Here is a 14,077-nt window from a genome sequence, read left to right as displayed (position 1 = left end):
TAAAATAGTGACACGGGCGGCTCCGCACCGGGACGGGGCGCCTCTCAAGGCAGGGACGCTGTCCTGTTTGCCCCTCATTTCCCAATGGCTGGCGACTGCCTGGCACTCCGTGGGTGTGTAATGACCGTGAAACGAATGGACTGACGAGTCAGCAGGGAGGGAGGGAAGAAAGAGCTACTCCGCTGGTGATCTCACTTCGTCTCTTTAAATGCCATCTGGACAGAGAGACAACTCCCGGTTCCAGCCACTCACCCACCTCCTTGCCGATCCTTAAAACGACATGGCATGAGGCTCAGGACCCGGGGCCTTCGCACTTCCTGTGCCCTCTGCCTGGAATGACGTTCCCAACAGGGCTCTGCCTTCCTTGCCTCAAAGGTCGTCTTCCTGGTGAGACCTTTCCTGACCACCCCATTAAAAATGGACACCACCCTATAGCTTCCGCTCTCCATTCCTGCTTTTCTCCTTGGCACTCATCACCACTTATACCATATACTAGAGGCCCGGTGCATGAAATTCATGCACGGGTGGTGGGGAGGGGTGTCCCTCAGCCCAGCCTGCACCCTCTCCAATCTGGGACCCCTCAGGACTGCTGGCTCCTAACCACTCACCTGCCTGCCTGCCTGATTGTCCCCTAATCACTCCCCTGCCGACCTGATTTGATGCCTAACTGCTCCCCTGCCGGCCTGATGGCCCCCAGCTGCCCTCCCCTGCTGGCCATCTTATGGCAGCCATCTTGTGATGACATGGGATGGCCATCTTGTGACAACACGGCGGGGGGGCCATTTTGTGATGACGTGAGGGCGGGAGGGTTTTATTAGGATAGATTTCCTTAAATCTTATTGGCCTCCTTACCAGAGTGTAACCTCCAGGAAGAGTAAGCAACAAGGGACTTTTGTTGACTGCTGAATCCTCAGGACCCAAACAGCGCCCGCTTAATGAATAGTCAGGGAGTGAACGTGCCCAAGGAAGGAACAGTAAAAGTAAAGTTGTGAGCACTTCCATAGGTGAGGCTCAATGAGAGGGCGCTCACAGGTAATGGCTAGCTTTTGCAGAGGAGGGGACTGAGGCCCAGGAAGCAGGAAAGCCGGACTGGAAACCCAGATCCCACCAGCACCTGTTATTCTTCCCTGCGGAGCCCACGCCTCCCGCGCTATCCGAACCACGTGGAGTGGGGCGCTCCCTGCGGCCCCCATCAGTGAGCGGGTCTCCGAATTAACGCCAGGCGCACAGGGCGTGGCTGCATCAGCTCAGCACGAGGCACCGCCCAGCTCCTTACAGGTGTCATTTCCGCTCCCTTGACTTGGACAGGGACGCTGTCTGGGAGGGGGACCCAGGGTTTGCGGCTTCGCCCCGGGAGGGAGCCAAGGGAGGTTCCACCGCGGCCGCAGGCGCCCGGAACTCAAAGTCAGGGTCTCGGTTTCCGCCCGGAACGCCGCTCCCGCCGCTCCCGGAAGTTGCGCTCGCTGCCCGGGTAACGGGCCCCGACGGCGTCGGCGGCCGCTGCGTCGCTATGGACCGAGAGGAGGCGGTGAGCGGGGTGGTGGGCCGGGCGGGTCCGCACGGCCGGGCGGGAGGGGACCCGAGCTGGGGAGGAGGGGCTGGAGGACGCCGTCTGCCTGCGGGGCGGCCTCTGACCGCAGGGGGCGGGGCGCAAGGCTGCGGGCGGGGACGGGGATGGGGCTGGAGGGCGCGCGCCCGTGTTTTGGGGAAAGAGGCCGGAGTTTCTGGCTGGAGGAGGTGTGGGTGCAGAGAGGGTGGGGTGACAGCCTGTGTGGGTGGGTGTGCTTCGGGAAGAGGATGAGCGGTGGGTTTGGGGGGGCGGGGGGTGATGTTGGGGCGGGAGAGGGAGCGTCGGTGTTGGAACCGGAATGCCCCCAGGTAACCCCTGGGAATCCTCGCCACCATCTCGTGCAGGGATTCCAAATTCGGGTTTGGGGACCCTCCAGGGAATGAACGGTCGTTCTCGATACGGGGTTAGAGAACACGTGACCAACTCGCCAAAATAAACGGGGCGTTCGCTTTTGGCTTACCACACGAGGTGCCGGCGTCCTGGGTGGCGGTAAAGCATTCTGTCATGAGACCAATGATCCTGTCAAACACCAAAGAACCAGGGGCCAGGAATGGAGTGACAGCCTAGGGTACAGTGGTCGGCAAACTCATTGGTCAACAGAGCCAAATATCCACAGTACCACTATGGAAATTTCTTTGGAGAGCCAAATTTTTTAAACGTAGACTTCTTCTGACGCCACTTCTTCAAAATAGACTCGCCCAGGCCGTGGTATTTTGTGGAAGAGCCACGCTCCAGGGGCCAAAGAGCCGCCTGTGGCTCGCGAGCCGCAGTTTGCCGACCACGGGTCTAGGGACGTGGAGAAGCGCTATGGGAAGAGAAGGCCTTTACTCACTGTGGATGCTCACTAGCTGTTCACTGAGCGATGGATGGGTAACGGCTGTTCATGACACTGGTCATTCCAGCACCCTTAGCCTGACTGTGCTGTGAGTGGGCACCAGGTCTGTCTGGCTCCCCCTGGAATCCTCATCACCTACTTAAATGCCCAGTACACAGATTGTTGATGCTCCTGGTATTGCTGAATGAATCAATCGAAACACCTATAATAAAAATCGGGCCTCTGCCCCGCCGGTGTGGCCCAGTGGCCGAGCACTGACCTGTGAACCTGGAGGTTGGGGTTGGACTCCCGGTCAGGACACATGCCCGGGTTGCTGCTTAACGATCATTGATGTTTCTGTCTCTCCCCCTCCCTTCCTCTCTAAAATCAATTTTTAAAAAATCTATTAAAAATGGTATGCTATTTCTATTTGTGAAGTCTCCTCTATACTTAACTCTTGCTATCTTTTTTTTAATCACAGCATTTTCAAGGAATTTTACTAGTATTCACTCATCTTGTTCCTATTTCACCCCTACCACCTTTTCTTTATCCCTCCCCCCTCACCCATTGCATGTTATAGAAACTCTTCTTTAATAGTTTAATCCATTCAAACTGCTTCAGAACCTGAACTGCTGTTCTCCCTGCTTATGGATCATCTCTCTTATGGATTTTCTATTTTGATGGGTTTTTTTTATTTTATATATTTTATTGATTTTTTTTACAGAGAGGAAGGGAGAGGGATAGAGAGTTAGAAACATCGATGAGAGAGGAACATCGATCAGCTGCCTCCTGCACACCCCCTACTGGGGATGTGCCCGCAACCAAGGTACATGCCCTTGACCGGAATCGAACCTGGGACCCTTGAGTCCGCAGGCCAACGCTCTATCCACTGAGCCAAACCGGTGAGGGCTATTTTGATGGTTTTTTATGTGTGGGGGGGACTGCAGGGTTTGGGCCCCATGTGCTGAATGCGGCTTTCCTCTCTCCCTGCAGAAAGCGCTCAGAGAGCGCTGTGCCCAGTGCGCCGCCGTGTCCTGGGGTCTGACCGATGAGGGCAAGTACTATTGTACTTCTTGCCACAACGTTACAGACGTAAGTAGCAGATCTCATCCACGAACTTGAGCTCGTGTTTCAAACATTGCAGGTTCAGCCTCGTATGTGGCAAAGAGTTGATCTGTTCTTATGGGTCCTGTAATAACGCCAATTCCACAGATGTCAGTAGTCTTCAAGTGCTTACACAGGAGAAGGAATTTGTGAGTTGGATCTAGGATGAGTTTTTGAAATTTTGTTGGGCCGTACGTATAATTGATTCCCTGATTCAGACCGTGTAGTCCAGGCGTGTCAAACTCGTGGCCCGCAGGCCGCATGCCTCGTTTATTTGGCCCGTGCTAGCCTCTGAGTTTGACATGCTTGGTGTAGTCTTATGGGGAAATAATTAAAACCGTAGTTCTTGGATGAGTTAGGAGTTTTTAATGTGTGGTGGGATCTTAGAGGTTTGGGAGATGGAATGTTAGAAAGATGGAGGACTGTTGGAAATAGGCTTCGTTATTGTTTTATCTTTGTACAGTACCTTACAGATGGCCAAGCGTTCTCTTACCCAGTCCTTAACTCCCTCCTCATAACACCCTGTGAGCTACGCTGTTGTGCCTGTCTAGAGACAGGGCAGGTAGGGCTCACGACTTGAGCGAGTTTGCCAAAGCCACACAAGTATGAAGTGTTGAGCCAGGACTTGACCCCGAGTCTTCTGACTCCAGTGTTCATTTTACCCCACCACACCTGCCTTTTAGAGGAGAGACTGCCATTCTGTCCTGCATGGCCTTGATCAGGGCGGCCCCTTCCCACCGGAGTGCGAGGTCCTGTCCTGGTTACACACCTCAGGGCAACAGAACCCAAATAATCAAGGGTGCGGGCAACTGCTGTTGGACATAAACATGCTACGGCTCTTCTCTCTGGAAAAGGATTTGCTCAGAGGAAGGAGCAGAAGCTACCCTCACCACATCCCCTTACGAAAGGCACATTTGGGACAGATCAGTGTCACTGTGTCGACTTCTGCTCCTGGCCAGGACGGAGTAGCAGGACCCAGATTTACCTTCCTACCCTAAACAACAAAAAACCTGGAAAAAATGTATGAAACAAGTGAAAAAAAATTCCCCTTGAGAAAATGGTTAGTTTAGCTTGCAACTCAGTCACACAAGCTTGTTCTGGAGACAGTCATTGTCCTTCTGTCTGCAGCGCAAGTCCTTATGTCGACTTCCATGCAGTCACACAGTGTTTAAAAGATAAGTGCCCTCTGATGACATGGTTGGGCTAAGGCAGTGGTCGGCAAACTCATTCGTCAACAGGGCCCAATATCAACAGTACAACGATTGAAATTTCTTTTGAGAGCCAAATTTTTTAAGCTTAAACTTCTTCTAATACCACTTCTTCAAAATAGACTCGCCCAGGCCGTGGTACTTTGTGGAAGAGCCACACTCAAGGGGCCAAAGAGCCGCATGTGGCTCGCGAGCCGCAGTTTGCCGACCACTGGGCTAAGGGGTATGTTCGTTGTTTTGATTATGGTGATGGTTTTGGATATGCACACACAAAAGATGATTGCTTCTGGAAAATCAAATTTATGACTAGAATGTCTGCATATTATTTGCACATAAAATTATGTCTGCGGTAAGTGCCTACATATTATTTAAAGATACTAAACAAAGCTATGAAGTATTGATTACGTGGAAGAAAATAACTTCACCTACATGTATTACTGAAGTAAGAGATTTATTTAAGAAAAATATATACTTGATCGTGTTTCTATATTTTTACATTATGAGTAAGTATGTTAAGAGTATTAAGTAATTCAATTTTATATATATGTTTTTAGGATAGAATTCTTAAAATTATGTAATTATATAGTAATGGCTACATTTTTATTTCAGTATTAGTGAAAGGTAGACGGAACTCTGGACCGGGTGTTAGGAGATCTGAATTCTAGGGCACTTTTCTTTGTTGTGTGTGTGATTGTAAAACATGGCTTGTTTGTAAATAATATTATTGGTGCCACAATTAGGGAAAGTATACATTGGAGGCATTTATAAAATTTTGAAGAAGATTTAATACATGTGTGAGAGAGAGAAAGAGCCGTAAGCAGAGAGCAAGCCAGAACCTGAGGTTCCAGTGTCTGAGAGCACTTGGAATTGAAGACTTTGGAGTGGATTGTACCTACCATTTAGTCATTCCCAAATCCTGTAATTGGACAAAAATAAAAGGTAGTTTTTTTATAATTTCATAAATAAAGCTGTTTTAGAATATTTTTCAAATACAGAAAAGTAGGATGTGTAGTTTAGGCATTGCTGATTAAAATAAATACAGAAATTGTTTTAATTCCAAAGCGTTTTTGGTGCAGAAAAAACTGATATATGTGACTTTAGGTTTTTCTTTTTTTTAAATATATTTTATTGATTTTTATAGACAGGAAGGGAGAGGGATAGAAAGTTAGAAACATCGATCAGCTGCCTCCTGCACACTTCCTACTGGGGATGTGCCCGCAACCAAGGTACATGCCCTTGACCGGAATCGAACCTGGGACCCTTCAGTCTGCAGGCCGACGCTCTATCCACTGAGCCAAACCTGCTAGAGCTGACTTTAGGTTTGATTTGAAACAATTAGAAAGTGATTTTACCAAAGAACTGATATGCTTTTTGCATAACCCAAGGATACAGTAGTGTGGCTAAGGCCTGAGGAGGGGGTGAATGGGGGGGAAAGGGGTCATCTGTAATACTTTCACCAATAAATTTAAAAAAATAAATAAAAATAAAAGGTTAACCCACATACATGCACACACACACACACAAGTGATTTGAAATAAAAGTTTATTCATTTGACAGACATTTATTCAGTGTTTACTGTATTCCAGGCACTGTTTAGGTAGGGAGTAATTTTGAATGAGAAAGCAACAGAAAGGTTAATCGGAATGTTCCAATTTATGTAATTTCCCCCAAACGTTACCATCATTGGTTCTGGCACTCACGGTTTCATTGTACTTCCAGAACAGCTTGGAAACGTATGTGGGAGACATGAAGCTGTGGTTTTAATGACGATGTTTCCGTTTCCTGCAGAGATCTAAGGAAGTTTTAAACACCGAGGCGATTCCTAACACTAAAATACAAGCCATCAGCCGGGGGCTTAAAGGGAGAAATAAACATGGTAAGCTCATTCTTCATATGTGCCTAGCATGCTTCAGCCTTGGTTTGCACCTTCATGAGTTGGGGATGTGGAATGGAATGTTAAACAGATTCTAGAGAAGTGGCCAGAATTGTAAGCAGGTGATCCAACGTGGAGTTACAGTGGGTGGTTACTGATGGTGAGACTGGAGGCGGGTGTCTGCCAGCATGTCCTTTTCCACCCTGCTGCTGTCAAGTCGCTTTTCCAGTGGAGCAACTATTACGCAAAAAAAGAACGATGCCAAAGGAGCGTATCTCTATCTGTCGGCGTATGCTTTCTGCTCTATATTTATCATCTCATGAATGTGACTTTCTGTGCTTTAAAGAAAAATGCTTACTTTCTGAAATGATTCAGCAGGAATTGTCAGGTTAGGCCAGTTAAACCTGATAGTCAACTTTCAGAAACCCATTTCTCACACTGAATTTTGAACACACCCATTTATTTATTTACTTTTAACATATATTTTATTGATTTCTTACAGAGAGGAAGGGAGAGGGATAGAGAGTTAGAAACGTCGATGAGAGAGAAACATCGATCAGCTGCCTCCTGCACACCACCTATTTGAGGATGTGCCCGCACCAAGGTACATGCCCTTGACCTGAATCGAACCTCGGACCCTTCAGTCCGCAGGCCGACGCTCTATCCACTGAGCCAAACCGGTCAGGGCTGAACACACCCTTTTAAAATAGGGAAGATTATTTTTCTTTAAAATAGCCTCAGGCCCTAGCTGGTTTGGCTCAGTGGGTAGAACGTCGGCCTGAGGACTGAAGGGTCCTGGGTTCGATTTTGCTCAAGGGCACATGCCTGGGTTGCAGGCTCGATCCCCAGTGTGGGGTGTGCAGGAGGCAGCCGATCAGTGATTCTCTCTCATCATTGCTGTTTCTGTCTCTCCCTCTCCCTTCCTCTCTGAAATCAATAAAAACATTTTGAAAACCTAGCCTCGGCATGGGTGTGCTTTGAAAGGTATCTGTCTCACTAATGCAGTAAGTACATGTAATTAACCTCTGGAGAGGAATCTCAGGTAGTCTACCTGATGCTTTGTATGTTGCCACTGATGACCTAGGGCCAGATTCTCAGGTTGGAAACCGGCTAATGACGGCTCCTTCCACGTGAAGGGCTCCAGGGGCGCACGCTTGAAACGGAAATGTGAACATGTGAATGAATTTCATGAGCGACACTCACTGCTCTGGTGGGTGGCAGAGTGCCCAGGTGCCAGCTTCTGCTCCTGTGTAACCTCCACGGGGACTTGTGATTAGTTTTAATTGAATTTTGTTAGGGTAAACCTGGTTAGTTTGGCTTTGACCCATGTAAATAGTTAAATGTACAGTTAAACTTAAGTAGCTGCAGGAACTTCAGGTGCTTCAAATGAGATGTCAGGTGTCTTATATTCAGCCTCTTTGACCTTCGTTCCTTCCTCTGTAAAATGAAGGTGGTACTGTCTGTTATGCGGACAAGGAGCCCAGATGCAGGGCATGTGGCTGAGAGCAGTGTGGGGTGTGCGGGTGAGAGCAGACACGGGGCGTGCGGTGAGAGCAGTGTGGGGTGTGCGGCTGAGAGCAGACACGGGGCGTGCGGTGAGAGCAGTGTGGGGTGTGCGGGTGAGAGCAGACGCGGGGCGTGCGGGTGAGAGCAGTGCAGGGCGTGCGGGTGAGAGCAGACGCGGGGCGTGCGGGTGAGAGCAGACGCTGGGCCAGGGCGTGCGGGTGAGGGCAGGCGCAGGAGGAGGAGTGCACGGGGCCCAGGTTGAAGAGCTTCCCCTCCCTCCCTGCACTTGGGGTGCATCGCAATGACAGGCTTTCCTTTTCACTCGTGTACAACCCACGACCCTCTGCAGAAACTGGGCTTGGGCCTCGTGACACAGGTGCGGGGGAGCAGCGCAGGCCTCTGGCACTGCACCAGGGGAGGGACCTTGGAGTCGACTCCAGAAGCTCTGTGTGCGAAGGCTGCTGCTCCACCTTCCAAGGACGGCGTCTGTCCAGCAGGCGGGGGAAACGTGCGGGTCTTACCCGGTGGCTCTGTTTAAACTCGTAGCTCTTGTCTGTCACATCTCTCGGGCCGTCTGAGGACCGAGGAAGAGAACCTGCTTCCCGCACCCAGCGCGCACCTGGCACCTGGCACCGCTCCAGAACGGGGGCTTCCTCGCTTGCAGTTTCCCCCGAGCTCCTGGAGCCGTGTTCGGAGAAGCAGAATGCCGCTGGGCACTGGGCGCTGGCGTGGCTGTGTTGCCTCTCCTGTGGCCTGGACCCTCTCCTGCTTCTGTCCGTTCCGTCCCCAGACGCGCACCGCTGCCTTCCTGGGCGTGGGAGCAGAGCAGCGGAGGCCAGGGGCCGGCGCTGAGTCCCATGCCGGCTTCACTGGGCATTGGCTGCACAGTATGCTGCTTCTTTTTTTTTTTTTTTTTTTTTTTAATATATTTTATTGATTTTTTACAGAGAGGAAGGGAGAGGGATAGAGAGTTAGAAACATCGATGAGAGAGAAACATCGATCAGCTGCCTCCTGCACACCTCCCACTGGGGATGTGCCCGCAACCAAGGTACATGCCCTTGACCGAAATCGAACCTGGGACCCTTCAGTCCACAGGCCGACACTCTATCCACTGAGCCAAACCGGTTTCGGCCACAGTATGCTTCTTAAAACGTATTTCGTTTGTTTAACATGGTGACTACCATTTTCCTACCTTTTACATGAACATCTCAGAAAAACTATGGATAATGTGAAACACAAAATCTCATCCATTATAAAAATAACGTTTAGCTTTAGCCTTGGGGCACACATCTGCCGTGTTGGAAACGAGGCTGTAAGTGGAAACCCCACTCAGGGACACAGACAGCGGCAGTGCCCCGTGTCAAACGGCGTGCCCGTGCGCAGGCGCGGGGCGTGCCCTCGGTAAAGCACACCCTGACGCCGCTCAGCACACCTGGTCGGTGGGGTGTCTGAAACCGGTGTCTGTCTTTCAGAGAAAGGCTGGGATTGGTACGTGTGCGAAGGCTTCCAGCACATCCTGTGTCAGCAGGCAGAGGCCTTAAAGGCCCTGGGGGTAGGCCCCGAATTAAAGGTGAGTCCGTGGGCGCCTGGATGTGAGCTTTCCCTCCTGTAGTTCGAGGAGCAGTAAGATGTACAGTGAAACTAACCAGAAACACCAGGGGGCTGCCGGGAGAATCTTGCTTCGGATGTTTTTGCTTTAGTCTTTTTATTAGACCAGCAGTTCCCACACTGCATTCCCCGGGTGTGAAGAAGCAGACAGCTCACAGAAAACAAGGAAGGCTTGACTCAGCGTGCGTTTGGGAAACGTTGACTTAAACAGTGTAAAAGAGTCACTTTGCAGGCTTCCTGCTGCCTCTCGGGTGGCAGTGTGCTAGTTCCGCTCCCAAGGGGCCTGGGACGGCGTGGGCCGGGCTCGGGGTTTGAGACAGAAGCCGGTGTGTGGCCCCAGCAGGACTTGAGTCCCAGACGCTCCCTGGGGAGCGAGGCACGAACCCGCGCTTCTCCGGCGTGCGTTTGTGTCCGGAGCCTGGAGGGCCTGTGGAAGCACAGACTGCTGACCCCGTCCCAGAGCTGCTGGGCAGGAGGTCTGGAGCGGCCCCAGGATTGGCCTTTCTAGCAAGTTCCCAGGTGACCTGCTGCGGCTGGTCTGGGGCATCCTTTCACTTTGCTGCGTCTGAAGAGTGTCCCCGAGAGGGACTGTTCCGTTTTGCATTTCGTATTTGCCCATCTAGCTGAAGCCATCTCGGAAACTCTGTAAGGCCAGTGCCTTGGCACTGTGGTTACTGTACACCTGCTTCACACCATCCCTGCAGGCCAAGCGCTGGAGACCCAGCCTCGCTGGGGAGCGGGGAGTGAGTGAGCAAAGTCAGACTCCGGGCGCTCACAAGCGACACGAAGGGCAGAAGGAGAAGGGAGGGAGACGGTGTGGGCCGCGTCCCCAAGGAGAGCTGTGGAGGGGCTTTGCTGGGGCAGCCGCGCAGGGGACCTCGAGGCCGGGTGTGGCCGAGGAGGCACTGCCTGGCCTGGCAGAGGTCACGCGAGCACAGGGAGCTCAGGGCGTCTGCTCGCCACTGCGCTCGGCGAGGCTGTGGGGAGGGACGTAGCCGCACCGAGCCGCTGTGGGGGAGAGGTGCGAGTGCATTTGTCGTCGGAACACCGATCTCCCTCGTTTCCCTTCCACCTCAGAATCAAGTTTTACATAATTTCTGGAAGCGCTACCTTCAGAAGAGCAAGCAGGCGTATTGCGCAAACCCGGTTTATGCCAGGAAAAGGAAAGCCGCGGTAAGTGAGCCACAGAGAGTGGGACAAGGGCCACCGCGGGAGGCGTGGAGAGGAGGATGGGCCCGCCCCCCGGGGTTGATGCTGGTCAGGAATTGTTTAGGTTCCGGGGAATTAATTGCCATTTAATTTTCAATTCCTATGTAGTAACTATGATGTTTTGCAAATAGGTCCTGGGGAGTCCGAGCCGCTCGGACTGGGAGAGTGAGCCTGCGCTGCTGAGTGACGGCAGTGGCCCCTCTTCTGTGGAAAGTGGGGCCGAGCCCCAGGCTGGCGGCCACAGGAAGCCTTCCCCCCGCAGCAGAGCCCCCCAGTCAGGTAAAGAGGAGACGCGATGCCCGGGGCGAAAGCTGGTGGCGCCGCGGAAGGAGCGCAGTCCAGCCTCCTCGCTCCGGGGAAGGAGGCTGGCCTGGCAGAAGGCAATGGAGTGAAACCTCCGGGCCATGTTATGGAGGCACATTGTCTCTGCGTGAATATTGTCGCGTGATGTTGAAAGGGAGCCCAACAGTCAGTGGGTCTAGAACAGGGGTGGGCAAACTTTTTGACTCGAGGGCCACCATGGGTTCTTAAACTGGACCGGAGGGCCGGAACAAAAGCATGGATGGAGTGTTTGTGTGAACTCATATAAATTCAAAGTAAAGGAGCGGAGGGGAGAGCAAGAGAACCGGATAGAACAGCCGGATCCGGCCCGCGGGCCGTAGTTTGCCCACGGCTGGTCTAGAAGGACAGAGGCCAACTCAGTAAAGATCACATACATGTGTGGGCTCAGGATTCCAAAGAAAAGCCGCTGCCAGCCCTAGCCGGTTTGGCTCAGTGGATAGAGTGTCGGCCTGTAGACTGAAGGGTCCCAGGTTCGATTCCGGTCAAGGGCATGTACCTTGGTTGCGGGTACATCCCCAGTAGGAGGTGTGCAGGAGGCAGCTGATCGATGTTTCTCTCTCATCGATGTTTCTGGCTCTCTATCCCTCTCCCTTCCTCTCTGTAAAAAATCAATAAAATATATTAAAAAAAAGAAAAAAGAAAAGCCACTGCCGCCCAGTGAGAGAGCTTAGCCCGCGGTCGGTAGACGGGCGTCCAAGGTGACATCCCGTTTCCAAGCACAGACTAAACCAGCGGAATGAAGCCGCGGTCCGTGTGTGTGCGCGCCTCATTTTCTGGTCTAAGTCCGCAGTTGTACCCCGGGGAGTCTGGTCCCTGGGCTCCGCGGGGAGGCCGAGTACTGGTCCCTTCCTTAGTGGCCCTCCCGCATTCCCACCTGGAGGCCGCTCCCCGGGAGCTGACCCGGTTTTCCAGAGAACTCTCTCGGAGGCTCCTGGTCGGAGGGTGTCATCCTGGCTGTTCTGGAAAGTGGGCGGGCGGAAGAGGGCCCGGGGAGAGGGGTTGCCTCAGGACTCCATATGTGACCTTTCACTTACCCCCGCCCCCCGCCCCATTTTCATAAGATGCCCGACTCAGCCGTGAATGTGACTGAGGTCCCTACCCCAGAGCCCCTTCCTTCCCGCTTTCTAGAGGAGAGCTTCCAGGCTCCTGCCACGATTGGGGCGGGCAGTCCTTGGGCTGTGGCGCTGGGGTGCGAGTCTGATCAGAGTTTCCGGCAGTTAGTTCTCCGGGGGTTAGCCCGACCGTCCCTGTTGCCGGGGGCCCCTGGGTTAACCCATGAGTCCAGCTCTCTGAGGACTGCTAAGGCCCAATCGCCTGTCCAGATGCTTCCCAGCTTTCAGCCTGTACTGCTCTTCTCCCTTTTCCACCTGTTTGTTCTTGGGGTTACCTTTTAAAATTGCCTTTATAATTGCTTAGTGAGACAGAGCAGACGCTAAGCCGAGCAGGTTTCCAGCCTGCCATCTTACCTGGCAGTTCCTGCGAGCTGTCATGGTACATATCGTAACGTCTCGTGTTCTGTGGAAACCTGTGTCCTTTTAGCTTGTAGAGTAGCCGTCCTCCATCCTGGGCGTCCTCAGCCCCTGCAGGCTGTGGGACACGTTGGTGCAGCTCCTCGGGGCTCAGGCGACCCCAGGCAGCTGGTCCAGGGACGATGCTTTGAGAACCACAGGTTCAAGTGCCTCTTTGGATGTCAGGTTTTCTCCTTTTGTCCCCACAGAAATGGCATCCGTCTGCTCCGGGTCTCTGGATGGAGTCGAGTACTCTCTGCGCAAGGAGAAGGGGCTTGTGAAGATGACCGTGCCCGTGACCCTGGCTCTCTGCGGCCTGTCGTTGCTGTGGCAGCGGGAGGCGCTTGCCCTCTCCGACCTCCTGCGGTAAGCGGCCTCGGGGGTGTGGGTGCTTATCTGTGCGGACCGGGCCAGACGTGGATAGTGTGACCCACGAGGCATGAATTAGGAAGGGCCTGGGAAGACGGGGTAACCGGCGTTCTAACTCTGTAACTCAGTCCTCCCTGGGCTAGTAACTCACCATCTCCCCGGCTTCCTCATTCATAAAGGGGAAATAATAGTACCTGCCTTACACGGCGTTGGAAGTTAATTATCTACTGTGAGTCAGATGCTTTGAAGAAGAAAAGTGACATTCAAGTGGTAGTATTAGTGGTTTTGTTTCTAAGGGAGAAGATGAACAGATGACCTTCACGTTGGCAAATGGTTATTAATGTAGTTACACAAGAGCTAAACATAGGCTGCCGGTGTTCATGTGGGGAAATTGAAAACAAACCTGTGGGAAGAACCTGTTAGGCAGATAGCTGGCATTTACATTTTTCAAGATAATCTGCAGGGCTTATGGTTAATGAGTAAATGATGGCGTTGTGCGCACCCATTTCTCACCATAGCGAAGATGTGCCCAAGTCATGAATGTGTCGCTGTCCCCTTGCGTTCCGCATTCTGTCTAACAACACTTGGGTGTCGCCAGCGGTGGAGTGGTTAAGAGCACAGATTCAGACCATGCGCCTGCGTCCTGCTGCTTGTATGTCAGGGAGTCTGAGCAGGTGCCGCTGGAATGTCCCTGCCTCTGCTCTCTCGTGGTGAAGCAGGAGTGACACTAGTTCCCTCGCAGGCTTGCAGCTGCTTCAGGACTGAGCACGTGCAGAGCACTTCGACCAGGGCTGGCACCGGAGAACCGGTGCTGTACCGGGGCTTCGCCCCCCTCCTTTGCTCTCCTCCTCCCCTCCTCCTCCTCCTTGGCCGTCACCATCATTCTTGGCACGAGGCCCTCGGATGAAACAAAACGCCTCCAGTGAACGATGCGAGTACCTTTGAGTTTGGCCACATCAACCAGA

The 14,077-nt window shown here is 52.5% G+C and overlaps 1 protein-coding gene across 1 annotated transcript in view; it reads left to right on the top strand.

Annotated features, from left to right (window-relative positions):
• The first annotated feature begins 1,451 nt into the window (after nt 1-1,451).
• TAF1B (TATA-box binding protein associated factor, RNA polymerase I subunit B) overlaps nt 1,452-14,077 on the top strand; it is a 40,119-nt gene continuing 27,493 nt past the window's right edge. Inside the window, exons 1-7 of the mRNA XM_080686976.1 lie at nt 1,452-1,528; nt 3,378-3,476; nt 6,485-6,572; nt 9,549-9,646; nt 10,762-10,857; nt 11,025-11,172; nt 12,953-13,109. Coding sequence (XP_080543102.1) covers nt 1,511-1,528; nt 3,378-3,476; nt 6,485-6,572; nt 9,549-9,646; nt 10,762-10,857; nt 11,025-11,172; nt 12,953-13,109 — 704 coding nt within the window. The 5' untranslated portion in view covers nt 1,452-1,510. The remainder of the gene's footprint in view (nt 1,529-3,377; nt 3,477-6,484; nt 6,573-9,548; nt 9,647-10,761; nt 10,858-11,024; nt 11,173-12,952; nt 13,110-14,077) is intronic.

This window comes from Plecotus auritus (genome assembly GCF_963455305.1).
Source record: "Plecotus auritus genome assembly, chromosome: 8".
NCBI classification, from domain to species: domain Eukaryota; kingdom Metazoa; phylum Chordata; class Mammalia; order Chiroptera; family Vespertilionidae; genus Plecotus; species Plecotus auritus.
The sequence above is the reverse complement of the archived record's forward strand: the minus strand, read 5'-3'. Positions and strand labels throughout refer to the sequence as shown.